At 49.5% G+C, this 26,780-nt stretch overlaps 2 protein-coding genes across 3 annotated transcripts in view; one reads left to right on the forward strand and one right to left on the reverse strand.

Annotated features, from left to right (window-relative positions):
• Window positions 1-513, forward strand: part of LOC104051697 (ovotransferrin) — a 34,113-nt gene extending 33,600 nt beyond the window's left edge. Inside the window, exon 17 of the mRNA XM_064457101.1 lies at window positions 461-513. Within this exon, the coding sequence (XP_064313171.1) occupies window positions 461-498 (38 nt within the window). The 3' untranslated portion in view covers window positions 499-513. The remainder of the gene's footprint in view (window positions 1-460) is intronic.
• The window catches only part of SLCO2A1 (solute carrier organic anion transporter family member 2A1), a 29,302-nt gene extending 2,970 nt beyond the window's left edge, over window positions 1-26,332 (reverse strand). Inside the window, exons 1-9 of one of the 2 annotated variants that reach the window (XM_064457104.1) lie at window positions 26,107-26,332; window positions 13,869-14,006; window positions 11,667-11,829; window positions 7,684-7,899; window positions 5,498-5,596; window positions 3,950-4,083; window positions 2,700-2,781; window positions 1,350-1,514; window positions 598-787 (exon numbers count right to left, since the gene is read on the reverse strand). In XM_064457104.1, coding sequence (XP_064313174.1) covers window positions 598-787; window positions 1,350-1,514; window positions 2,700-2,781; window positions 3,950-4,083; window positions 5,498-5,596; window positions 7,684-7,899; window positions 11,667-11,829; window positions 13,869-14,006; window positions 26,107-26,199 — 1,280 coding nt within the window. In that variant the 5' untranslated portion in view covers window positions 26,200-26,332. The remainder of the gene's footprint in view (window positions 1-597; window positions 788-1,349; window positions 1,515-2,699; window positions 2,782-3,949; window positions 4,084-5,497; window positions 5,597-7,683; window positions 7,900-11,666; window positions 11,830-13,868; window positions 14,007-26,106) is intronic. The other variant, XM_064457105.1, reaches the window with a different exon arrangement.
• Between the last annotated feature and the right edge of the window lie 448 nt (window positions 26,333-26,780).

Raw genomic sequence — 26,780 nt, forward strand, 5'->3', positions numbered from 1 at the left:
CAGAGTCCTGTTGCTTTCCTTCATGGTTATTTAGGTGGCTTTTAAGTGGGAGAAGCACACAGCCTGCCCTATTCCTCACCCCTCCAACGTACCCCTGGGACAGGAGGCTTATTGCTGGCAAAGGGAAACATTTGTACAAAAGCCCCTTGCTGGCAGTGCATTGGGAAATGAGCACAACACACTTGACAGCAAGCCTGGGGTGGAGTCTAAATGTCATTTTTATCTTAAAAAAAAACATGGTAAGAGCCAAAAGTTCCCACCCAGGTGAGGAGAAGGGTGATATCCAGCTGGAACAAAGGGAGTGCGTGAGATGCCCATGTGTGGGGTTGATGAGGACATAGGCACTAATACTACTAATTTTCCCCTAGAAATCCAGAATGAAAAAATACATCCCGCTTGTTTGACACAGAAAATCAGGTATAAATGCCCTCCCAAGCATTCCGTCCTGTATAGTGCTTAGATCTCCTCCAGGCAGTGGGATCAAGGAGCAAGCAGTAGCATGGCAGTGTCTACTGACTCTTCCCCTCCACCCCATAGATATCCAGGTCAAGAGCTGGAGGAATAAGGCACTGCAAACAACCCAAGTACCTGCATTACCTGGGAGGATAGATCCCATTGATGCGCCCTGTGGAGCAGCCCATGAAGAAAATGGGCAGGCAGATGAGGATGGAGAAAACGAGCACCACCACAGCAAACCGGGGGATGGCCCGGAGGGAGAAGGCAAAGCGTTTCATGATGATTCCTCCTAAGAGCATCCCAAGTGCCGCTGCTGGCAGGTTCACAGCTCCTGCAGAGGAGTGAAGTCATTAGCTGTGGTCCTGCGTGTCAAGCACCTCTCTGCTGGCATGGGGTGGAGGTAGTGGCTTTGTGAACCTCGTGGTGGTTGGGAGACCCCACAGACCCCACTGTTACCCAAGAAGACCAAAACCCAAGGCACTCAGTGTCTATGAGAAACCTCAACCTCAGGAGTCTGACTTAGAGATGTAAGATCAAACTTGGCACCTAATTGCTTGCTCTTGCCAACTTCTTTAAGCATCCAAGTGATCCAGACCTGCTTCACCCATGTGGTAGGAGCTGTAAGTCTTCAACGAGAGTGGCTGCTGGCCCACAAGAGTAAGCAAACAAAATGTAGTCAGTCTTCAAGTGGCTGCAAGACAGCCTGGCCTTCTGCAGCTATCTCAGGTCAGGAAAGTTATCAACCATCTTGAGGGGATCCCTAGATCTCATCTGAAAATGAGTTTCCAATGTCTTCCTCCCATGGGATTAAAAAGCCGGGGACATACGGGCAGGTGGCTGCCTGCTGATGGATATTTTTCACCCTACGGCGGCTGCTGCCCAGCTGTGCTCACCTATGAGAAAGTTGGCATACGAAGCAGAGGCACCATACTGCTTCTCCAAGAACTTGTTGAGGAAGGTGGCGAGTCCCGCAATGACTGAGGAGAAGCTGCACTGAGCCAGCACCAGGAGGATGAAGATGGGGTTGAGGAGCAGCCTGAGGAAGATCTTTGGGAATCCTACAGGGAAACAGCAGGAAAAATGTGTTTTGGCCATGCGATCCTCACATCAGCAATTCATACTGTGAAAAAAACACCCCACCCTTAGACTGTTTCCAGTGAGTTGTTACAAGGGATGTCTAAAGCCATGGGAAGATGGAGAGGAGACACCCTAATTTGGCCCAGCAGCTGTCAGGACCGTGGATAAAGTGCCCTGACAGGTGAAGTGGAGGGCCAGCTCTGCCCATCACCCTCCCTCCCATGCTTTCCAAACTCACAAGCCTCTGGAGCACTTAGCAGCCATGGTGTTGTGTTTTTTTTTTCTGGAGCAGGGGCCATACCCTCAGCCAGGGCAAACGAACAAAGCCACAGGGGTTCTGGCAGAGCCCCGCTACTGCGCACAGGCAGGGTCTGGCTCCTGCATCTGATGAACACAGTGTATTTTCCTGGTGGGACATCATGTCCCCCTGCCCAGTCAGGACAGCCTTTCAGTAGAGGCAGACTGACTCCAGGCTTCTCAGGAGCAGCTCTGTTTATTTGGTCTCTAATTAGCTTTCCCCTTCTAGCCAAGAGTGCTGTGGAGACCCAAGTCTTGTGTTGTTCATCAAAGCCCAGTGAGATAGAGAAGAAGGAGCTGACAGCCACAGGATATGACTGCAGTGGATGGAGAGGGAAGGAGGGGGGGATTTAGCTGGAAAGATGTCATCATGGAGCTAAAAGAAGTCATTAAACTGATCTCTTTCATCAGTGACATCTCTACTTGAGCCTGTTTCAGCTATGCATAAACAAACTGGTGTAAGCTGCAGTGCAGTGACCTTCTCAAAGCGGCAGCTGGTGGCGCCAGCAGCCCCATGCCCTCTCCTGGAGCTGTGGGTTAAACCACCCACCTAGCAGTTTCCAGCATGCTCATGCCATATAAGATCCTCAAACCAATTTTCAGGGATGATTCAGGCTCCGCAGACCTCAACACAGCTGTCTTATAGCAAGAGTGAGGCTGTGTCCATCTTCCCATAGTCCTTAGGGAAGGGCATGCTGCAGTCCTTGAGGTGCCTGAGCTGGCCCTGGCATCTCCATGCAATGTGGTAGAAAGACTCAAAGGCCCCCAGTAAGCACCCTCAGCTTGAAAATGCCGGCATGGTGGTCTCCACCCACCCAGCATGGCCCAGTGCCCCTGATAACCCTCGCGTTTAAGTACCAGCCCTTTACTTTTTATAAACTCCAGCAGGGAGGTTTCTTCAGCCACCCCCTTCTCCATCTTCCTGAGCATGCCAGCCTCCGTGTTCGGGTCCTGGGGAGGGAGAGAAGAGCAGCCTGCAGTGAGAGGGGAGAACCCATGCATGGCTGGCACCATCTTGGCACGCAGCGAGGCTTGGGAGGAGCTGGGTATGTCCCAGATGCCTTTGACCCCCTGCCAAGCCTGATGGTTTTCCTGCCTGTCACAAAAAATGGGTTTATTATCTAAAAAAAATCACTGTAGCCCTCAAGCAGAGCTGCAAGACAAAAGCTTGTCCTGCTCAGAGAGGTTTTAAGAGCTTGGGAAGCTTTTATTTCCTGAACCCTGACAAGATACCTCTTTTTTAATTCTGAAAAAAAGTAGGAAAATGAAAGTTGGTGATAGGTCAGCTCAAGCCTGGTGAGTCCTTTAGCTATAATAATTAAATATTTTGGGTTTGATTTTGACCTTTAAAGAATTGATGATTAAAAAATTTCAAAACAAAATAAAACTATTTTTGAAACTAAATGAGTGGGGCTTGGCTTTGACAGCACTGAAACAAAACATTTTGATAATGTGCATCTTTTAAAATTTTTTAAATGGGAAACTTGTCTCTTTTCTGCAATTTTTTCCCAAATGAAAAGCCCATTTATCAAACCCCCACTTCCCAGTTTTATCCCAGTGCTGCTCCTGTGTATGCCACACTTGAGGATGCTCTACTCCAAGCAGGGGCTGTCACTGATGATGCTGCTGGCATGAGAGGAGTGTCACCTTGCAGAGGGTGTTGCAGTGGGGACTTAAGATACAGCCCTCATGAGGTCAGACACCCCAGGAGGGTTGAGTCCCCATGGACAGACTCCTACCAAGGACGACTGCATGCAGGAACCCCAAGAAGCCACCCATCCATTGCCCTGCCCCAGGGAAGGTGCAGGTCTACCCAAAACATTCCCAACAGATGTTGTTGATGCTGCCAGTGGGAAAGGCATGAGAGCTGGTTTTGCTCTGCTGAGCTGTGGTGGTTCTGGCTTTCCAGCTAATGGTGCGGAAGTGAAGGGTCTGGTCCTTCATGTATTAGAGGCACAGAGCTGGTTTGGAAGACTTTTCACTTGTGAGAAGTGGGAACCACATCTCAGAAGGGTTGCTGGGCTCCCTCCCTCCCACCCCTTTCCTCTGGCAACAGTATTCCCTCCCTGAGCGCAGCCCTGGGACCAAGATGTTCTGGCCCTCGGAGAAGAGGTCTCACCTCTTCTTTCAGCATGTACCGAGGGAAAAAGAAGTAAGGAATGGATGTGAGCACCAAGCAGCCTGAGGAGATCAGCAGTCCCAGCCACCAGGCTCCAATCCACCGCTGGTCCCTTGGTGTCAGGGCCACTGTAGCTGCAAGACAGAAGGAGCTATTGTAAGAGCTCTGCTCCTGCACATCTGAGGGTGAAAGGGGCAAACATCTGTGCAAATACGAAGGGTTCATGTGGGTACAGTCCAAGGGTCTCTCCACTGGCATGGCAGAGCAAATGGATGGAGGTGGGAGCTCCCACCAGTGTTGGCAGCAAGACCAGCCCTGGTCATGTTTGACCTCCTTTCCCCTGGCCAGGATCCTGCACTGCCACTCCCCATTCAAACTGTGCCAAGCATTCCAAATGACTGTAGGATGGATTTAGTCAGCATTGAAGTATGCTGATGGCACACGTTCAGCTCTTCCCCACAAAGCCAGCCAGCAAGGTGGCAATTATGGGGGCCCGACTCCATCCTCCTTTGCCCAGGGCATATGGCTGGTTTGGACTGTGCTGCCTGCCAGGGATGCTGAGCCGAGACAGGGACCAGGAAAGGGCACAGCCACTTTCCTGGAAAAAATTACTTTCCCATTGTTCCAGGCTTGGTCACTCTCTGCTTGCAGAGACCAAGGGAAGAACTCGTGCCGGCAGAAGAGCACTGTTAATGAGCCTGGTTTCCGAGTGGACGAAACTCTGGGCGCCTTCTCCGGAAAAAGGAGGAGAAGGTGAGAGCCGCTCCGTCTCCAGAGCAGACATCCTTCGGCTGGGCCAAGCGATGCTCACGGGAGGTTGACAGATTGCTTGGCTTGGCATGGGGAACGCATCTCCGCATCGCCGGGACATTGCGGCTGGGAAAGAAACCAGCAGCAGCCTCTGGGAGGGAGCCCCGTGCCAGGGTGTGGCAGGAGAGGAGCCCACACCCCACTGAAACAATCACTCCGCTTCCCCAAACAGGACCACTCCACTCTGGAGCTTGGACGTCATCATGGAGCGACCGGGCAGAGGCTGCTAAATGCTTCTGTTGCCGCGGGAAGCGAGCCAAGGCTTTTTGCCATTTCCTGCCCCAGGTTCATTTATTATTCTTATCAGGCACCAGACAAAAATGTCAGGCAGCTCTGATCTCTCTAAGGAAACACAGGAAAAGCCACGTTAATGATGGAGCTGGGGAGAATTCTTCAGTGATTAAGTTACCAGAAGTAATAAGCACACACTGCAGATAAAGAAAATAAGTGGTGTTAGCTTGGTCCCTCTCTCTGCAAATGCTGGTGAAAGGTGGTGGGGAGGAGGATGAGTAGACTCAAGCCTTCCTGTGCACGCATATAGCAATGGTTGCTCTGTGGTAGCCTCCCTCATGGGGAGACAGAGTGAGGGAGTGTGCTGGGGATGCTATTCCAGGTCAGGTCTTTCCAGGGGTCTGGGTTTTGTGAGTCACAGGTCTGGTGGCTTCTGCCACCAGTTATCTCAGAGTGATGTTCTGACTCATGAAGGCTTTTAGGAGAAATAGAAATAGAAATACTCACCAATGTCAACTCTTCCAATATCCACAAAGAGCCGCAGCACCACGGATCCCAGCAAGTACCCAAAAGCAGGGCCAAACACAGCAATGGCAAAGAGGATGGCTGAAAAAGAGGAGCACAAAGAGCCAGCATGAGCAAGGACCAGTAGCTTCAATGCAGCTATGCCTTTTGTCTTCCCACGTGAGGAACATGAGAATGTGTCTCACATGAGAATGCTGTTACAACGTGCAGAGGTGAGAAACCATCTTTTATCAAACAGCAGATGATGAGAAGATCCCCGTTGCTCAGATACTGAACGTGGTGTTTGTAACAGGATTAGGATGACGGCAGGCAGCTGCCTACAGAAAAAGTTCCTCTGCTCTGCTGCAATCAAGACTTTGCTGATGTGCTAAAAGTTGTCAGCTACACTGTGAATACCCATGATTCACTGTGACAAAGAAGGGAACCCTAGAGAACAGCAGGACTGTGGCATCCTGGGTTCCCATGGGTGATGGAGACCTTAATCTCCTACAGGAGGCCGGGGAAACAAAGTCATCTCAGTTCTTAGATCCAAACAAAAACATTTGGTGAAAACTTCAGGGGAGGTGAAAGATGCTGAGAGCAAAAAGGCCAGGAGATCACCCTCAGTTCAGCCGAACTATCCTGTTCAAAAAACAGATAACTTGGACCTAACTTGTAAGGTCAAAGTGTTTCTTTTTGACTTCTTTGGAATGTAAGGATTCAAGTTTCCTCCCTAAAAGAAACTATTTGTACAACCTGCTTAAGATGTTCAAAAGGAGACGGTTTGCTTGAACTGCATTGACCATTTCTGTGCATTTTGCTGGCCTGGAGCTTTGGGTATGGGTATGACAACACCTGATCCCACTGCTATGCCTCAGCTGTGCACCTTTTTAAGGTGCACTTAAGCATTTTAAAAGCTTTTTTTTTTTTTCCAATTTTTCCAATTTTTTTTCTACAACATAAACCTAACTGTTGAAGGGCAGGGTCTTCAGACAAGTATTTGATCTCATACATAGACAGTAGTGTTCCCTTTCATGGGAAGATGCTGAGACCGAAAATTAAACAAGATTCAAAGGGTAATGTTGTATAGATGCAAACCAGACTCACAGTAGCCATACCCCCTGACAAGGACAGTCTCGCAGCCCTAAAGTGACCACCTACATTATATAGAACGAGCCAGTCCCATTTTCCTTCACCTTCAGGACCTGCAGGTTTGGGAATCCAAAGGGTGCTCAGAGGTCCTGGGAACAGTGGCCCTTTGCCACAGGGGGAAGACAAAGATACTCTCTCCCTCCTTTTGCCAGCCCAGACTACTATATTCGAGCTGAGAGGAGCGAGTACTACCCGCACAGGACACTTTCTGCAGAGCTTTTAGGTGGTGCAGCAGCCCTTTCCAGCAGAAGCCTGGAGCTAAGTATGCCTGGGTGGGTCTGGAGGCCCTGCCAAGACTCCAGTCCAAAGCCTGTCCTTGGGAGTCTGATTCCAAAGGTTTTCCTTCTTCTTTAGTGCTTACCTTATTTTGGAACATCCACTTTCCACTCCTAAATATGACGCCTTTGGCTGCTTTAAAGACATTGTTTGGCACCAGGAAGAATCAGGTTTTTAAATAACTTATGGACTGAGCTCAAAGCTCATGTAAGCAGACTAGTATCAGCTTTGCCATTCACAGGGAAAAAAACCCTGCAGTTTAACATGCAAGCCAGCAACAATTTCTTTAAAACCAAGAAGCCCCCCCGAGCCTGGGAGCCCCCACCAGGCAGGGACTGATTCCTGTGTTAATTAGGTCCTGCAGGCTGTCATACCTCTAGTTAAACCGTGATCAACCAATGCTCAGCAAGAGCAGGAGATGGCCTCTGCAAAAGCTTCCTTACTACTCTTTCCCCCCATGGATGGCATATGTTCTGACAGATGCAAGGGAGAAGACCAAGCTCATCCATCTCATCTCCTTGCCCTGATTCTTTGGCTTCCTAACAACCACACCATAAATATAACCCTACAGGGAACAGCTGACTATCAAGGGGAGAGGCAGCCCAGCCTTTCAATGGGGAAGGATCTCATCTGAGTCCCGCTGGCTGCTCAACCTGTGCCCGCAGGTTCCTCTCTAGATGAGCACCTCTATATCTCACCTCTACATCTCACCTCTAAGGTCTGGAGGAAACAAAACGATATACAGCAACGGTTCCACTTACCAACATACAGCGGGGAATTGTTTGCTTCTGCAAAGTCATCTACGTAGGATATCCCAAAGGGCTGGATGGGAACCGTTCCGATTCCGGCCAGTAGCTGTGCGATGACCATCATTGCCCATATGCTTGTGGCCTCCTTCTGGGGATCCTGGGTGGCATTCGGGCACACAAACTTATTCTCTGCATAGCAGAGTTCAGCCTGGACCTGGCTTTTGTTACCTGAAAGGAAGACGAATGAGCATTACAGAGCTGGGCACGTCCCGTGCCTCCTCCCACACTAATTCCCTAAATACCATGAAACTCCCAGGTTTGCTGAGTAGGCACACACTGTTGGATTTTGGATGGATTGCTCATTTTATTCAGCAGTTCTCATCACCTTTCCCTTCCTTTGGGGTATTATACTGAGGTCAGCATAGCAAACAATCAGGCTGTGATTTTTATCAAACTTTTAAAGAGCGGGTGATCAGAGAAGATGGAAGCAAATTAATTTCTCTTGTGAAGGGTCAGCCCTGCAGCCCAGCTCCAGTGAGCTGCATTTGAGCTGTCAGCAGAGGATAAAAAGTTCTCCATCAAAGCTGCAGCAACGCTGGACCCAGCCAACTGACAAAAGCCTTCGGACAGGCACTGTCAAAGTCAATGGAAAAGCCTAAATATTCATGGATGGAAAAACTTTTTAATGCAAAATGAAGGTGTTACAGAGCAAACAGAGTAAGTCCTTGTCTTTCAATACTAGCTTTTCCCACTCTGGCTTTTATTTTTTCTTTTTAAAAATGATTTGTAACAACATTCCTATCATGTCTTCCTTGTTAATGTAATAACTGTGGATTTTCTACACTTCTGAGCAAACAGACACAAAACAAAACCGAATATTTGTCAAGTTATTAGGGGTTTTCATTGGTGTAGTGCGGCAGCACATTCCTAATAGTAGGTCACCACAGAAATCCTTATGTAAGTCCATTCAAAGCCACATTGTCTAAAGTGTCCATGTTGCCAGACAGAACGAGTCTCCTTTTTTACTTTACCACAGCAAAAGCGAGAGCCACAGAAGCGTCTCATGCCAGATTGCATGCTGTGGAGCAAGGCTGCTCTCAGTTTAATAGAGGCAGACCTAGCACATGGCTGGCTTTTAGTTAGCAATGGTCTTTCCTCCCTTGTGGTACCCGGGCAGGAACAGGGAGCGATGCTCTCTGGGGCTACCCTGCTGCCCTGAGCAGGACACCCTGCCCCTCAGTCTCCATTGCCCGCATTGCTCAGGAGCAGCCAACCTCCTTCCAAAGCAAGGACCTTACTTCTTCACACCATCTGGACATGGGGAGGTCTTCACTTTGCTCAAGATTGCCATGCAAACTCCAACCAGGACTGGAGCATCTTCATGGGCTGTAAATACCAGGGAGAGCCACGTATGGCTCCAGGCAGGGAGCAGGATGATACCTGTTCCTTTGACTTGTTTCCTTTGCAGTAAGAGCAGCCCCTGTCCTGAATCCTGATGAGTTCATAGCCTGACGCATTAATTTAAGCTGTCAGAAAACTTGGCATCTGATGCCCGATCCACTCTCCAAACTGGCCAACTTGAAAAACACGGCGGCAGTCAAGGCTGTGTAGCAGGCAGGCAGCTGCAAGCCAGCAGAGAGCTGGTCTTCATATTTCTGTGTGAGTGCTGGCACACTCTCAGCCCCACACTGGGCAATCATTTTTAAAAATGTTTCATGGGATCTGGGCTTGCAGATCAGCCATGGTGGTGCCAGACTTCCCTGAGCTGATGTGGGAGAGCAAAGCCAGAGGTTCTCTAATGCTTTTGTGGGAGCAGAGATTCTCAGGCACTTGTGAGCAGCTCTGTCCTCACTGTGCTTTGCTCGCTGTCTGGGGTTTGCTTCCTGTTGAGCTGCAGCAAGGTCAGGACCTAACTAAAGAGAGCAACTTGCCTAAGGCCACCCAGCAGCACTCCAGCACAGCCAAGGCCCCCTGAGCCCAGAGAATTGGGCTAGGACGCAATGCATGGGGCTCAAAGCCTTTCCAGGAGAAAGCATCTTCTAACTAGAGGTGGAACACTATCTCTGGCTGGCAGTGCTGCGACTGCTGCCATCCTCCTCAGTGGCACAGGTGCAGGGAGAGCAACTTGGCACAGAAACAAGGTGACTTAGGGTTTTCAGAGGTGGCAATCCCCAAAGAGGCTAAGGCTCATTGGCATCCCAAGGATTCAGGGGCTGAAGTCACTTTGGGAAGACCAAAGCCAGCCTTGTGGCACGTGATGTAGGCTCTTCTGCGTATTGCGTTCTGTATGGAAACTGGAGCTGTTGTCACACACACTAGCTTGTTCCCAAAGCCTGCCCAGTGAAACCAGTAGCCCTCCTTAGTATTGATCATAAGGCTTATTGGTTAGAGCAGAACAGGCCCTGGGGACAGGAGATCTTAACTCTGCTCTATCACCCACATACTGCTCAGCAACAGGGAGACGACCTCACTTCTCATGCTGCAATACCTCTGTGACTCCAATAAAGATAATGTTCCTTTCCTTTCCAAAATGCTTTGGGCTATAGGTGACCCATTAGCTGCATTTGTGTTCAGCCTGGGCTCTCAGCAGGGCTGCAGGGAAGCCAGGCTGCAGCAGGAGCATTTGTTCTTCTGCCTTGCACTGCCCCAGCTCTCAGCTGTCTGTAGTGAGAACACCAAGAGCAATGTCTTTTGTCACACACAAAAACCAGGAGAAAGGAGATGAAGATCAAAGTCTAGCTGGTGAGACAAGGCATACACACACATCAGGACTGTACTTTCAAGCCTTCTTATCAGCCAGATGATCTGCTTTGCTCCCAGAGCACGTGAATACTGACCTACAGTGCCACAGCTGTTAACTTCTTGAGCAAATAAGGTCCATCTGCATGAGGCTGATGGCAACAACTGTTCTGGTATGAATCCAGCTCAGCATTCAGAGAAGCATGAAGATTCAGTGGCAAGGTACTGCAGAGCCTTTCATCCCCCTCAGGAACTGCACCAGTGCCCCAAAAAAGCCAAAAGTGAAGTGATTTGTCCACCGTCACACAGGACATCAGCAGCAGAACCAGCATTTTGTGCATGCCAGAGCTTCTGCCCCAAATCTGCTGCCCTCTCAGCAGCTGTCTCTGCTCACAGTTGGTTTCACGTTCTCTCCCTAGCTGGCTTTTTGGATAGCTGAATGACATGTCATCATTAATAATGATGCTGTCTTCATTAGCCAGTAATGCAGCTTTAGAGCTGCAGCTGGGGCTTTTCTGATGCCACAGAAAGCAAATCTATTTCCAGGATGCTCAGGAGCAGGTTGGAAGGACCCACACCACCCTGCAGAAAGTAGGGACACCGTGTGCTTAGAGATCTGAAGAGAGATTGGAGGGCATAGCCAGGAGAGAAGCACATTAACATAACATATTAAGCTTGTTAAACAATTAGTTTTCAAGTATATTTTGTAGTATCCACGTGGAAGGATATGCTCTCTCACTGAATGTGGAGCCTCCTCACAAATATTCCTGGGGTGGCACGTCCGTGTGGGACGATGGCTATCTCAGGGGGTCTCAGCCCTACAGCAAGCTCCTTGGGCACTGATGGGAGGGAGAGGTGACTTGGCAGCCTAGAGAGCGAGAGAGCCTGCCCGCTGAACTCGAAACACAGGCTGCTCCCTCTGGAGGCCTTCAGGAGCATCTCTGGGGAATTTAGGTACTGCGCCATGACGACCGCGCTCGGCACCTAAAACCATGGCTTGAACCATGTGTGCAGAAGAGGTGGAAGGGATGCCACATGTAATTATTGTATCCAGAAGGGGTTGCTAAACTATACTGAAGTCAGGCTTAAAATAGAAAATCTCTGCCTTAAGTCTTTCCCTCCAAACACTATGTTTAATTTGCGTGTGCGCTGGATACATCCCCTCTTTTTGAGTAGGCACAGGTAAACCAGCCCAGAGCAACTGGAGATGGATTTGTGCTGGGACAGCTCATGGTGATAAGAGTGAAGGCACTTACCAGCACTAAGTGTTGTATATTCATAAGGGTCTGACAGGAAGTGGGGCAGAGTAACCAGGAATGCTCCCAGAGCCAGCAGCAGCCCCCCCATACCAATCACCCGGGGGCGGTGAACTCGGCTGCCGAAGTAGCTGACGAAGATGATGAGGACCACATTGCCAATCTGGAAAGGGCACAGCAAAATGGGGAGAATGTTAGAAGATGTCACGGAGGAAGTCAAGACTGTAACTTGTCCCCCATGACTGTGTCTGGGTGGGTGGAGAGCTCTCTTATCAGGTGGTGTTTGACCACCGACAAGAGCAGGAAGGGGACAGCCCTTCACCCTGCACATTCACAGCAAGTCAGTGCTTCCTTATTATCAAAAGCCAGAAGGCCAACTCCTTGGCTTCTGTCACCTATGTGCATCCCTTGTTGTCATGGACAGCTTCACAACCTTCCCGTGGTCTGGCTGGGGCTTTTTTCAGCACCCACAAATGCCCCCCACCCCATAGGATGTGGCATAAACTAATTAACGAGTACCCGAAAACCAGCAAGAAATGAAGCATATTGCCTCCATTCCCATGACGCTAAGCAGGCACAAGCCCAGCTACAAACCAGCTCATTGCAAACATTTATGACTCTCGATATTTGCAACTGCAGATATCAGCTAAAAACAAATGAAAACATGCAGCTTGCTCAGGCAAGAGGATTAACACCATAAAATTACCATTACATGGGCTTTGTCAGCTTGGGACAAGCTAAACATTATTTTAACTATGGCATGTATGGCTGAGAATACTTTTTATTTATGTTTCCACGAGCTCCCTTGTTTGTCTCTTTGTGGTTTTTGTTCTTGGAATTGCTGCATCTGTCAATGTGAAAAGATTGTGGTCCTGGACAGGCAGGGGAGCTCACACAGAGCTGGAGTAAAGGGCAGAAATCCCTCTCATAAAGCAGAGAAATGAAGACATATCAGTTGTCTGAAAGCTGTTATTCTTTAACAGCATGGCATCTGTCCTATTCCAACACTTTTCCTTTTATATTCTTGCAGTAAGAGGCTGTTCTACATGTTTGCTTTGGTATTACTTTTCCAGGCATTAAATATCATAAGAAGTAATTTCTCTAGCGGATGAGGAGAACACAGGTTACAGCTATATCGTCAGTGTGGATGGTGGGATACTCCGCAGGGCTTAGTTATGCCAGTTGAAGATTAGCAATATTACAACTGTCCATATCAGCTCTCTTTCTTTGCATGGTTTGGAGCTAGTCATAATCAGTGGGAAGTCCTCAACAGGCTTTGAACCAGTCTTTTTAATCTCAGATGTAGGTGCTGGTTGGGGTAAGACCTGGGCATCTACTTCCCCAGGGTTCTGGGAGGATTCCCAGTGCTCAGCCTCTTGGTGGAGAATCTCATGCAAGGCAACCAGCTGTATGGAAGGTGGGCTGCCACCAAGCACTTCTTTGTGCCACCAAAAGAAAGTTTCTCCCAGCAGGTCTTTTCCTAGTTGGCCTTGAAGAGCTACCAGAAATTATACAATTCATAACAATGTGAACTAGAAAACTCATTTCAGAGGAGTAAGTGATTAGAAAGTGTCTGTGGGAAAATCCTTTGCCAGCTCAGCAATATGACACCAGTCCAAGTTAGTCCTTCACCACAAGGCCATCAGAGGCTGGGACCACTGAAGAAAGATCTTGGAGACACTGCTAGCCAGGGTCTCCTGTCAGAGAAAGCTGGGAATGATTCAAGCTAGGGTCATTCCTAAAGCTGATGAGACACTGATGAAAACATACTTTTACTGGAACTTGCTCATGAAGCTGTAGTTTTGTGAGTACTACTCATAATAAAATGCTCTTTGCAAAAGCTGTAAGAACTGTGATCAAAGGTGAAGAATCACACTGCATGTCTCCCAGTCATGTCTCTGCATGAGATGTATGGCATCCCAGGGTGGAGTGGTCTTCTCTGATGTAATCTGATTTCTGCTGCTGCCCTCCAAGGCCACGTCCTCACCACCTAACCATACCTTCAACCTCCTGGCATGTGGCACAGCAGGAGTGAAGTATGAAGAGGTGTCCAACCGTACAGCAACGTCTGCTTCATCCAGCATATGTAGGCATGGCCGAGGAAGCACTGAGTTTGAACAACTCTGAGACCCTATTTGGGGAAGGTCCCTCCATGTTCTGGCCACTCTTGGGGGCCCCTGCACAAGTGCCTCACCCAGTTACCTCATGCAAGCTGGAGATGAAACCTGAAGAGAGACTGGAGAGCCCAAAGCGCTTCTCAATGGTGGTGAGGCTGCTTTTGAAGTTGGCGCTGTAGAGGAGCTGGGAGAGCTGGAGAAGCCCATGGCACAGCACAAACACCTGTGGGCAAAAAAATGTGCCATCTCAGTTAGTACGTTGCTGATGTGTAACTGCTGGAGACCATGTCCTGTGCGAGGGATGCAATAGTCATATGCACATGGACTTGAGTTGGCCAACATGGCTGCATCTCTGACATGCAAATGATCTAATGAAGGGCTCAGTCCTGGAGGCCTAATTAATTTAGCTTTGCAAAATGAGTGGTGCAGTGTTCAGAAGAGAGGGCAAGGAGCTCTGGTTTTATCTTTCCTCTGCTTTACTGGTATTAACATTTGTTATTATTCACACTGTGGCAAGCCTTGTGCAGTCCTCAAGAGCAACCCTCCAACGTGTTGCACTGGGAGTTGTACAATGATAAACCAATGAGACATTCTTGACTTTGCATGGACTTGGTGGGTGCTCCTGAGACCATGTTAGAGTCAACCCTGCATCTGCCGTGCTGCAGCTGAAAGGGAGCCATGCTGGTTTAAACTACCTGAGATCCAGTATTTCCACTCAGCCCCTTGGATTGACTCATCTGTAAAGCCAATTAACAGAACCTGCTTCAAGGGGTGTTGCAAGAAAAAGTTGAAAAAAGGCTTTAAAAGCCCCAGAGGGAAAGGATGAAATATGCACAACATAGTCTTACTACTGGAAGACTCTGCAGTATTCTAAAAACAGCATCTTTTCCTTGAGCCAGGCTGTGAGCCGAGCCAGAAACCAAGCTGACAGTGGCAGAGCTTGCCTGGAGCAGAGGAGGGAGTACAGAGAGTTTATGGTGCAGGGCAGAAGCGTGGTCGAAAGATCCCGGGTGGCCTGGGAGAGGAAAGTACTTTCAGTCGGGGATGCAAGAGGCAGCTCACAAGTGTCTTTTGATCTATATTTAGTCAGAACAGTTTTCCTTTATTTTTCTTGGAATGGAATGTGTCCACGCAGTGCCAAAGGTATTTTAAAATAATTTAAGAAAAAAAAAAAAAAGGGAAAAGGTCTTTTTATTTCTATTCACAGGAAATCAAATATTTGCTGAATACCGGAAGTGTGTCCCACAAAGATAACGGTGGGAAGACCAAGATGATGAATGCGGGATCAAAGGTACTGCAGGGCTGACAAATTCCTTATGTCCTTGGCTAGGAGACCAACAATACTTGTTATTAGTATTTATTTGAAATGGTGGTAGCGCCCAGAAGCCCTAACCCATTGAGAGAGAAAAAAAACCCCACAAAACCCAAAAACAACAGAAAAAGAATGAAATTGTCCACACAACATGGAAGCTGCAAATGCTGCAGGTAGGTGGAGTGGCTTTTTGGGAAACAGAGGCTCTGCAGCCCTGGGGGTCTACCTGGGGCTGGTCAGGCAATTACAAGGGAATTTGGGTAAGAGAAGATGGGCAAGAAGATGGCTTCTTGGGAAGCTTCTCCTGTGAGGGAGGACAGCACCAGCCAGAAGACAGAGCTGGGTATCTAAAAGCATAAGTGATGGGAGAGATGCTGACAGACAGCAGGAGAAGAGGACGGAGATGAAGGGGAAGGAGAAAATGGAGCCTTGGCAGTGTGAGGGCAGGCTGTGAACAACCTGGAAACCATGGAAAAGTAGGAGAAAGACAAAAAAAGAGAGAAGAAGGGTTATAAGGACAAGCTGCTGTCATGAACTCCCCAGCCACATCTTGGAGGGGTGTCAGGAGACAGGCTAACAGCAGGCAGGTATCTGCCACCACCAAGCGGGAGAGGACAAAGTCCTAGGCTGGGACTTTGCCCTAACAAAAAAGCTGCAGAGCAATGACTTGGGGTGTAACATGGGAAGCCCCCCCAGACAGGGACAAAGTGGAAGTGAAACATCTGAAAGTAAACTCTTGAAGCAGCATGACCTCTACACCCTCCACGTATCACCTCCTACGTTCAAAACCCCACCCCAGCACATGGCCCTGCAGGTGATAGCTGGATCCACCGCCTTCACCTTCCCCAATCCTGACTTGGGATCACCATGTAATTAGTCACAGAATGGTTTGGGTTGGAAGGGACCTTAAAGATCATCTAGTTCCAACCCCCTGCCATGGGTAGGGACACCTTCCACTAGGCAAGGTTGCTCAAAGCCCTGTCCAACCTGGCCTTGAACACTTCCAGGGATGGGACATCCACAACTTCTCTGGGCAACCTGTTCCAGTGTCTCATCACCCTCATCACCCTAGTCAAGCCAGACTGGTCAGGAGGAGAGGTGACTCCTGTGAGGATGAGAAAAGGAGAGGAGATCTTGTTGCCAGAGAACATTAATATTTTGCTCCTGCAGCTCTAGCCAGACCCTACTGAAGTCATTCAAATAAGGAAGTGCTGGCGAAACAGCGGAGGGTTGGGACCGCCTGAGATGCAGAGCAGCTGGAGGGAGAGCTCTCCTGGTGTGAGGCGTTTGCTGGAGAAGCCAAGCTGTTTACCAACAGGGAGGGAAGAGGGTGGATCACTAAGGCTGAATTTAGCGCAGCAAATGTCAGCCTAATCCCAGGGTAGAGAGGGAGATAAGAAGTGCTGGGGAGAGAGAGGATGCTGGCAGAGAAAGAAGATGAGGAGGAGAGGCAGCCTGACTCTCTGAAATGCTGGGTTTGGCAGGGGATGGGGAAGGATGACGGGAAACCAGCACTGGCTATGCGTCGTAAGAGGATGGAGGGCAGGAGATAAGAGGGCCAAGCTGTGGTCAGAGAGGGCAGGCAGAAAAAGGTAGAGCTCCCAGGAGACGGTCTGAGATGGGTTTATGCATTGTTGATAACCTGGGGATGGACAAAATGGAGCCATGCGTCCCAAGATGTCCAGAAGCAAGCTGGGTCTGCTTCTGGGACCAAGAAGCGGAGAATGCATTTCTGTGGGAGGAATGCAGCTGGAGACCACCAAAGAGGGGAGAGAAAGACTTTAGGGGTGTGACTGCTCCCCTCCTTCCCAATAGTTCTTCTAATCTGGCTCCTGAGAGCAGGGTTAGTAGGAAAGGCAGAAGAGCAGGAGCGATGCTCAGGGGACCCCATCCAGCCCCCTGCTGCTGCTGGCACTGGGACCACATAGCAGCCTCAGCCCTTGGATGTGGAGAGCCTGGAGGATGGGAAGGGAAGGGCAGAGGAGATTTATTTTGATTGGGAAGAAGCTGCCACCCAAATCAGTCAGAGCAAAGCAAAACAGCCTTTGCTCCAGGACTTGTGCAGCTGGAGCTTGGCTTTTCCAGACACACTTCGGCTGTCTGGAGGCGAGAGATGTGCCAGATTTAAGACTTCCCCTGTATTCATCAGACTCAATGCTAAATAAAATAATGGTCCAAACCTTGAAGGCTCTGAGTGCAAGTAGTCAGGAAAGAGACTTACTTGGAGGGCTCCCCAAAATGAACCCCTGTGCTGCCTGACCTTGGCACTGGCCAAGATACTCCAGCTGTGAAAAGCAGACCTCTGAGGGTGGTGGAGGTGAAGGGTACTACTCTCCTGTGTCCCTTCGCAGGTCCTCATGGGTCTCTCCTCTCCCAGTCCCTCTCCTCATGCATCCCCATCCCCACATGTTCATGCTGATCACCCACAACCTGCTGGTCCATGAAAACCAGCACCGACCTGGTCCCTTCCACTGAACAACCTCAGGAGGAGACAGAGCTACTATCATCCATCTTCCATAAGCCTTAACAAAGAAGGAGGTTTTAAAGAAGAGGCAAACTCATCTGAAGGGAGGTTTTCCTGATGCAAAGCAGGCACAAAGGCACCAAAGGCAAAGGCATGGTGGGAGGTTAAGGAGTCGGGGACACTCCCATGAATATGAAGAGCTGACCCTCTGGAGCAGATGCTCCCATCAGAGCCTGGTGTGTTTTTGGAGCTGCAGGCAAGCAGCAATTGCAGGCAGCCAGGGAGGAGCATGGAGAGGCCAAAGGCGTGCACCCACATGCACCCACACACACAAAATCCCCTCTTAATCATCCCTATGTTTCCTTCAGAGTGCCTGAGCGATCCTGACTCCAGGCTGTTTATACAAGACACTTGACTCCTTTCCAAGACACACTTCATTTATAACGAAAGCAAACGCCTGGGGGAAGGTCCCTCACAGACATGCTGCTTCCCCTCCCCCCCGCCCAGTACATGAGGACTGACACCTCCCAAGGCAACACTTTTTCTTAAGGAAGAGGAACCCACCCTGTTGCAGGGAGGAGAGGGGACTCATCCCTCCATGTTCTAGACAGCACTTGTCAGGTTCAGAGCAAAGAACTTGGCAGCTATTCAGTCAATCCCAACCCAAACCTCCTTCAGAGGAAACGTGTTCGACAAATACTCAACCTGGAGGGCTGCTGGGGCTGAGGCCAGGCTGGAGGCAGCTCCCAGACATGAGGATGCAGCAGCAAGGCTGAAATCCTATATGGGCAAGATGTACCCATGGGATGCCAGGTATGGCCACAGTGGCTGGTGCACTCCCGGGACATGTCTGAGACAGTGTTTCAGCACTTGCAGCCACCTCAGAAGATCCACTTGCACCCTTTCCACTTCCCTGAAGCTCACAGGGAATAAAATTAGGCTCTGGGAGGAGAAAGGGGGTCTGCGAGCCTCATGCTGAACCCATAAAGCAGACAAGGATGAGGAAACCAGAGCCAGGGGTAAACCTGTCCTTGCAATAGGTATTCTTGTGGTCAGAATCTTTTGGGGTCAAAGGGAGGTTGCTGCCCCCAGGGCTGGATGTGTGCACTGGGAGCAGGCACTGTTGCAGGCAGTGCTGGTAGGCGGCATGCACTCGCACTATGTCATGTCACATACTGGGTCCACTAAGCTGTATTCCCTTATCTCGCGTCTATCTCTTTCTGTATTGCTTATGTAAGATAATGCATTGTCAACACTGTCACTGGCCTTAGCAAACAAACTGGACTTTAGAAAAGCCTATTACGAAAGGTGAACTGTTTCATAAGAGTTTTTTTGGGGGGCAGGCTGGGGGAGCATCCCTTGGTCACCAAGGCAGCCAATAAAATGCTTTGCAAATTGGGTTAAGTAAGAAAAAAAAAACCAAATGTGAAGTGCTTGCTAAGCTCAGCATGTGTTGGACATGGGTCCAAGTCAAGGCCACGTAAAAAAAAACAGGTTTCTTTTTATTTTGAGGTGTGAACTGCCTCTGTGGAATCACCAGAAGCCAGGAGGCTTCTCCAGGATCCCTCCTTTGCAGGGACCAGGGGCTTGGGAAGATGCTGCTACATGTGGCGTAGCCACTGCCTCTTCCTCTCTGCCAGCTGGAGGAGTGAGTTAAGGGTTAATTCCTTGCTCTGCTTCCACAACTTCCTGCTGTGGCAGCAGCACTCATGTCCAAAGTCATCTCTCACCTAGTTTTCAGTGTCCTCACCTTGGCAGCCCTGGCTGGAGACAGAGAAGGTGGAAATGTTAATGACACAGCTCACCCTGTGAGGAGAGAGCACCGGCAGCTCCCGGCTCTGGCTCTCACGTGCAGGCAGCAGTGCTAACCTCATGCCCAACAGCCTTCCCGTGGCAATGCTGCTAGCAGTGTGGATAGAAAGAGGCTTAATTCATTACATGGACGCAAGAGCTGCCTGGGAGCTGTATAGAGGAGTGGAGACCCTTACAGAACCTATCAAACTGCTCTCAGCTGGTTGATGGCACTGAGGTAGGACGTGGCCAAGAGCAGTCATTGCAGGGAGGCACAATATTCAGAGAGAAGACAGGCCTTTTAGTTTACAACTTGTATGTGATCAACGCTCCTGCAGTAGGACAGCTGAGATCACTCAGTCCAAAAGAAATATATCAGCTGGAAATGAAATGTATATGGACGTGCATGGGGAAGTAAGTCTCTCCCTGGCATCTCTTTCCTACATGCAGCTGCCTAGATTTATAGATCAAAAAGCACCAAGAAAGATGAAAAAAAACCAAAACCAAAGCAACATTTCCACAGAAGGAACCAAATACCCTGCCACACAGCACATCCCTTAGCACAAAACCTCTGAGCCTGGAGCACGGTCCAATGGCAGAAGTTGGCTCCTAAATTTTATTTCTACTGCAAAAAATGAATTAATTTAAAAACGCCTAAAATGGTTAGGGATTGTCTGAAGCACACCACTGCCCAGATTATGAGTTGCAATTATGACTGTCTACTGCCAAGTAATCTATACTTTACAATCCCCAATTGTCAAGTGCAAAGACAACATTTGCTCTTTTTGCAATAAATGTACACACGGGATTTCCCTGCACCCTGTCCCAATGCACTTTCAAGGTCCGTGCAAGCCCTGCTTTTCCAGGCACATAAAAACACCACCCTGCCTTAACGTGCAGGTGCACATTGCAGATGTTAGAAAGAAAGGAGGCTTTTGGCTGCGGAGGACTGCCGAGACCAGACCCTCAGCATGTGAAGTGCATGGGTTTGTTCTCTCCCAAGCTGCTGCTGATAAAATACTCCTGCCTGCAAAATATTATGCATATTGTTAAGCAGCCTTCTTTATTCCTGCAACCAGACTAAGCATGCAGGTAGGTTGTGTGGTTGGGTCTTTGCTCTTTCATTTTTTCCTAAGGTATCTTTTCTTTATGGTGCATCAGGATCCGATCACCTGAAGGTAGCTTCAGCCTGGCTTAATTTTCCCTGACCCACAAGTGTATGTAAACACTCCTCTTGCACGCCCACAGCCCTGGCCATGCCTCGTGCTCCCTATCAGTGACACTCCTCTCCCATTTTGCTCATGATAATCTTATCTACACTGACCACTCCTTGGTTGTGTTTGGGCACTGAACCACCTCACCCCTCATAAAATTATCTTGTTTCGTGTCTCCTAGACCTTGATCCCACTAAACTTTCCAACCCATTTTACGGTCTGGCTCTTCCCCCATCTTTTTCCTTACCTTGCTGCTGGTGCTGTTGGTGAAGGCCAGGCAGTTCTTTTCCCTTCTGAAACCCAACCCCAACAAAACCAGACATAAACACAGTGTCGTAACCAATCAAACCCAGCCTTTGCTTTCTGATGCCAGTACCATCACCATAAATGCTGGAAAACCCCAGTCACAGCCAGTCCTTCTCCCCATGCCACTCCGCTGTCCTAAGAACCCTGCTTGCTTCTTTGCTACAAACACTCATCCAGCTTGCCATCTCTCCTTGCACAGTGCCCAGTATTGGAACGTCCTTTGATTTTCTTGCTTAAACCAATGGTTCTAATCAACAATGACTTTCTCCTCTGGGTGCTTCCCTCACCAAATCTACAGCCATGCTGTCTTCAGATCAATGACTTGATGAATCTCCCATTCTTGCTAGCAGCTAAATAAAGCAATTTATAACTTTTTCCAACACAATATGAGACCACAACCGTTACATCTCCAGATTTCTGAAATACATTCCTCTCAGCAAATTCTTTTAGTCCCTTTAAAGGAAGGGACAAAAAATTTTCCCTGATGCTGTTGGGACCTCAGACCCCAAGGCAAGGTTCCAGTTTCTTCTGCAAAAGGCATGCAGCCTTCCCAGGGAGGGGAGAGCTCCCCATTCCTGGCCATTGCAGCCTGCATTGCCCCACCACCTTCGCCATGGGATGCTTTAAAGTCTTAGCACACTCTGAGAGCCCACAGTCTCCTCCTGATCTTGCTCTTCAATCTCCTACACTCTTCTATACCATCCCTCTCCCTGCCCCAATATAGCACCCAATTTAAAACTGCCCCTAAGGCTTTTAAATCTCCCCCCTGGACTCCCTCCAGCTGGCATAAGTGACAATAACTCTGCTGTCCTCCTGCTTCCTTTTCCACACCAGGTGGTCCGCATGGTAAAAGCCTCCCCTCTGCCTGTGCTCCCAGTCATTTCACACTGCTCCCCTGCACTCTCCAGCTAATCAGCTTCCAGATGAAACCAGTCCCACTCAGCTAAGTAACAACATATTTATACATCTTTCCTCCTTGTCATGTTTCTGGGGCTCCTGAACAAGCAATTAGCTATCAATTAAAAGAGCACAAAACCACAAAAGAGATAATAAAGGTGAAGAAGCCAAAACATCTGAGGCACTGCAAACAGATAATACCTTTGAAATAATCATTTTTCAGTGGATGTCTGGAGGGGCAAGATGAGCAGGGACATATTGGAGACAGCAGTTAGGGCTCTTGACTGGGGGACATCAGTGGGGCCCATGGTCATGCATAGGTATCAAGAAGACTAACCATCCACTTCTCCACCTTTCAGACCTGTTTTTTTCCTCTAGGCTGTGAGGTCCTCAGTGTCCCCAATGCCACCAGGTGCTGGCATACACCCGAAGGTTGGTTTCATCCCGCATTTGCCAGGCAGCACAACTGCAACCCCCCAGAATTTCAGTGCCAGTCAGCACAACCCTGAAAGCTCTGGTGAGCTTCCAAACAGGGGGTTGTCCTTGCTCATTATCACCCATCTCCAGCACCACTGTGGGATTACTGAGATGCTCGAGGCTTCTCATAGGTGACAGTGCTCAGCAGCAACCATCCAGCCCCAAAAACTGAAGGCCTTTTACATTCTACTTTCTTTCTTCAAGGTGATTCAAGACAAACAGCCAGCTTTTAGAGGGGTTCAAACAACCCTGAAATATCCTAGAGGGCACTCAGAAACATAAGCATGAAGACCAAGTTTATTCCAGCTACGAGATACAGTGTAGACAGCAAGCACACTGTCAGCTGAGGCAGGTGGTGCTCTTAAATATTGTAATTGTGGTATTAGCTACAGTTGTTAATACCCACATATAACCTGGAGTAACTTCCACAGCAGCAACAAGGAACTGTCACCAACCACGTTCCTGTAGGGTACAGAGATCAGCTGTAAATGCCTGCTGTGTCAGAGCATGGATATGAGCCATTGGCCACATCGACAGGGCATTGCCTCCCTGAGCGCCTGCTTCTGCACCCCCAGCAGTGCCTCCATACCGTCCACCACCAAAGCTGCCAATCCCATCCCACTCTTCAAATCACTGCAGAACCATTAAACCTGCTGCTTTCCACCAGGACCCTTCCCTCTCTGATGCCCACCCCTGGCACCATCATGCTTCTGTACCTCCAAACATCAGCAGCTATGGGGCCAGTGCTGAAAAACACTCTGAGAGTGACAGGAACTGGTGCAGAGTGATGGTAGTCCCTGTTGCAGGGAACATGGAGGAGCAAGATGGTTTGCACAGAAAAATAATTTGCTATTTTTGGCCCTAGCCCTGCAAAAGGCACTCTGAAAATGATCCTGGCATGTGAGCCTTAGGGAATAAATATGAGCTTTGTGATTAGGACTTGGAGCCTCTTACAACTAGGGGACTTTTTTGTGTTGGAAATGCTATCCCTGTCAGAAACTGCCATCACTTACAGGAGGAAGCTGCATCTAATTAATTTAAACCCCTTTATAATACCTGTCTCTGTGTGTGATGATGCCAGCAGCTTCCCACACAATTAGGTGCTGGATGAAAACTTTATACAATATATTATTTGCAGTGTCAAGGTCTTCCCATACAAACAAGAGCCATATAAACGGAGATGTTTACTGTATGCCTTGCCCTCTGACAACCCATTTACAACAAACTAACTTCCCAAACCTGGAAATTCAGTTGTGGCACTTTGATTTTCTACTAATCTGGGGAGCTGAGCGGATTGACAACTGCACAGAGGCTAGTGCTTTTCTACCTTGAAGCAGTTATTTTTTTAATGTATGTATATTTTTAACACAAATGTCACAGAGCAGGAAGAGTGAACAGGTCAGGAAAGGGTGGGGGATGACATTGCTTGTCAATCTATATACATTTGCTCTTTAAAGCAATAACTTTTCACCAAGGGATGGGTGTCCTGACTCCCCACCATCCCAGATGGTACCACTGGTGCCAACAAACATGTTTTGATAGAGCTCAAACTGTTCCTTAACGTGCTTGCACAGTGCCAGTATTGGTCTGTGCTAAATTGAGGACTGGTTCCCCTTGACTTAGCAAAAACCTGTTGACTTTTTAAAACAAAAGTGCTTCTTTTCACATGCTGGTTTTCCTTTAGTGCAGCTGTATTTGCATCAGCCAGGGCAGGAGGGTGGTGGGGGTCTCTGGTGGCCTCTCCTGCTCCTGGGGTCACTCTGCACATGGTCCCACACACAGTTGCCACACTGGGTGCTGCAGCACCACCTCTCCCTCCAAAATCACCTCCTAGGACCCTGCAGACAAGCTTGGTGGTGGGTGCCTGGCCGCTCTGGGGAGCTCCAGGCTCCTTGCTCATTTTGAAATTAAGACTTGAGCCCTCCAGCTGGCACCAGATGCTGAGCAATTCGAGCTGGGCTGACAGGCACCTCCTGGCACAGCCAGAGCTCCTGCCTGGCAAAGTGACACCCCCGTGTCATCTGCCCTTGGCCAAATGCCCTCAGGAGGTCCTGGACACAGCCCCTGACCAAATGCCCTTGGGTGCGTGGGGTGCTGAGTGCTCAGCCCAACTCCAGCGGCATGCTTTTTCTTTTTCCTGACATTTTACACCCTGATAAAGGCATCGAGTTTGGCAATGTTTTTTCTGGTCCAGGATATTTTTGCAGGCATGCAGATGAAGGTAGCTGTATATATTTCCAGGGGAGAGCATGAACATTACTCACCCTGAGCCATGGTCATTACTGGAGCAGCCTGGAGGAGGTTAAGGCCATCTTTTGCACCTCCACCAGAGAAGGGGTCAAATCACCAGTCCCCTCCAGACACATGTCAGATTAGCCCAGAGGCAGCCCTAAATTACCCAGGGTAATCTCAAAATCTTCCTCCTGGAGCTCACAGCTAAAAAGGGCCATCAAGTCACCTGCTAGAATAGCCCAGCCCAGGCAGTGGGGACCTGCAGGGATGTAGGAGTGGAAGATATGATCTGGGATGATGCCTCCAGCCCTGGGAGCCCTGAGGAGGGGGAGCAGCCTGTTGGGAACAGCCCCATGGCTCCCTACAGCATCCCACAGCACCCCAACAGAACTGCTGGGGCCTCACAATTTGCTGAAAATTTTTCTGCCCAGAAACTCACCCCAAGCAAGTACAGCCTGAAGAGGAGTGCCAATCTTCATGCAAGGTGAGGAAAGGCAGGTGGCAAATAAAACCCAAAGCCATCACTGACCACAATGCCTTACCTATGGCTGCATGCTCCTGAAAACACACTTAGCTGGGAAACGCTGACAAACCCTTCCTTGCAGCAAGCACACGCTCATATTCAATAAGACTAGTGCGAAATTACACCCCAGCCCTGGGCATGACCGGCAGCACCAGCACAAGAGGGTCCTGCCAGCTGGTGGCTCCTTTCACTTACCCAAAGCTTCTCTGCCTGTGGGCAGGTGCTGCTAGAAGCTGCCATTACCCAAAACTGCACCCAGCTGCTTCGGATGCCAACATGCAGAGGTGCTGCCAAGCAAGGCGCAAAAATCCCCCCACGCAGGGAAAACCTGGCCAACGCGGGCAGCTGTCCCAGGGACAGGAACCAGCACGTGCAGCAGCCTCGGTGCCCATCCAGAAATGGGCCAAAATGTGCTACAAAGGGAAAAAAAGACAGGGCAAGTGGTGATGTAAAAGCACGATGATTAGCAGTTTAAACCATGAGAGGTGGCTGCGGGGTTTCTCATGCAGGCAGTGAGCTCAAGAGCCTGAAGCTCAGGCAGTGACTGGCTTTAAGATGACAGCTCCTGCCTTGCTAATCGGGCAGGTGAGTAACTGGGCAGCCAACACCAGAAAACCCACTTCAACCTGCCGAGATTTTGCTTCTGTCACTCAAAATGCCCTGCTCACCAGCATTTTTAAAGCAAATCCATGTTATTACAGGGCAGTGTTTTCTTTTCACACCAGGATGTGGTTAATCATTCCCTAAGCAGCAGCACACTGTGTACCGGACATCGTGGCTAGCTCCACAGCTCACGGAGAGCTGCCCATGCCGCTTCCGCAGGGTGTAACACCCACGCACCATGCAGGGTACCACTCTGAAACCCACTGAGCCCCCCAGCCCATCCCGTGTGCTGAGCAGAACAGACCTCAGCGGCATTATCCAGGATTGCTCAAGAAGTTGACTGTCATATTCTGCATCTTAGCAAACACGCTTCATTTTACTGGCAGTTTGTATCAGGGATGTGGGGACCCGTGCGATGGGTTGGGGTCACTCTCTGTGCAAGCATCTTCCTTCCTCCCTCCCCAATGGGGAAGCATCACATCCCTACCAGGCACCACTCCTTACCTTAATGTTGCAGAAGATACTCCGGGAGCAGGTGCCAGACCTTTTGGGGACATCAACTGGGGATTTGCCAGCTTCGGGGTGGACTCCCATCATGGAGGCTTCCAACGGAGCCCCAAATAGCTGGGCTGCACACGGGCTCCCGTCCCTCTCCGGCCTGTCCTGCTGCCAGCAGCACGCACAGTCTATGCCGAAAACCCTCCAAGCCCGTGAGTGAGGCAGGCAGTGTGAGCTCAAAGTTTTTATAAGTCTGCTCTCGGGAGTGATGATGAAACCCTTTCTCCTCCCTCTTTTGCTTTGTGCGCAGAGGGAACTTTAAAGTCGCAGGAAGCCAACGCCAGCATGTAGGGAGCAGGTAGGAGTGAGGGCTCGCTGAGCCCCGCCGTTTTGGGGATGAAGACCACGGCGGTGTGAAGATGCTTGTCCACCTGTGGGGACCACCCAGCACCCTGACCCACCACTTGTCCCTGCTGCAGATCCCCTCTGCTGTGCTCACATCCAAGGTTGCAGGACACAGCTGGACAAGACACTGGCACCGGCAGGACAGCCTTCCTGCAGGGAAAGCGGCTGGAGTTTTAATTCAAGTCCCCCTGAAGGGTGAGAGGAAGGGGAGGCACCTTCCAGCAAACCGAGATGTGGCTGGTGGTGGGAGGGGGTAAACGTGGTAGCCAGACAGA

This window comes from Phalacrocorax carbo, chromosome 7 (assembly GCF_963921805.1).
Source record: "Phalacrocorax carbo chromosome 7, bPhaCar2.1, whole genome shotgun sequence".
NCBI classification, from domain to species: Eukaryota; Metazoa; Chordata; class Aves; order Suliformes; family Phalacrocoracidae; genus Phalacrocorax; species Phalacrocorax carbo.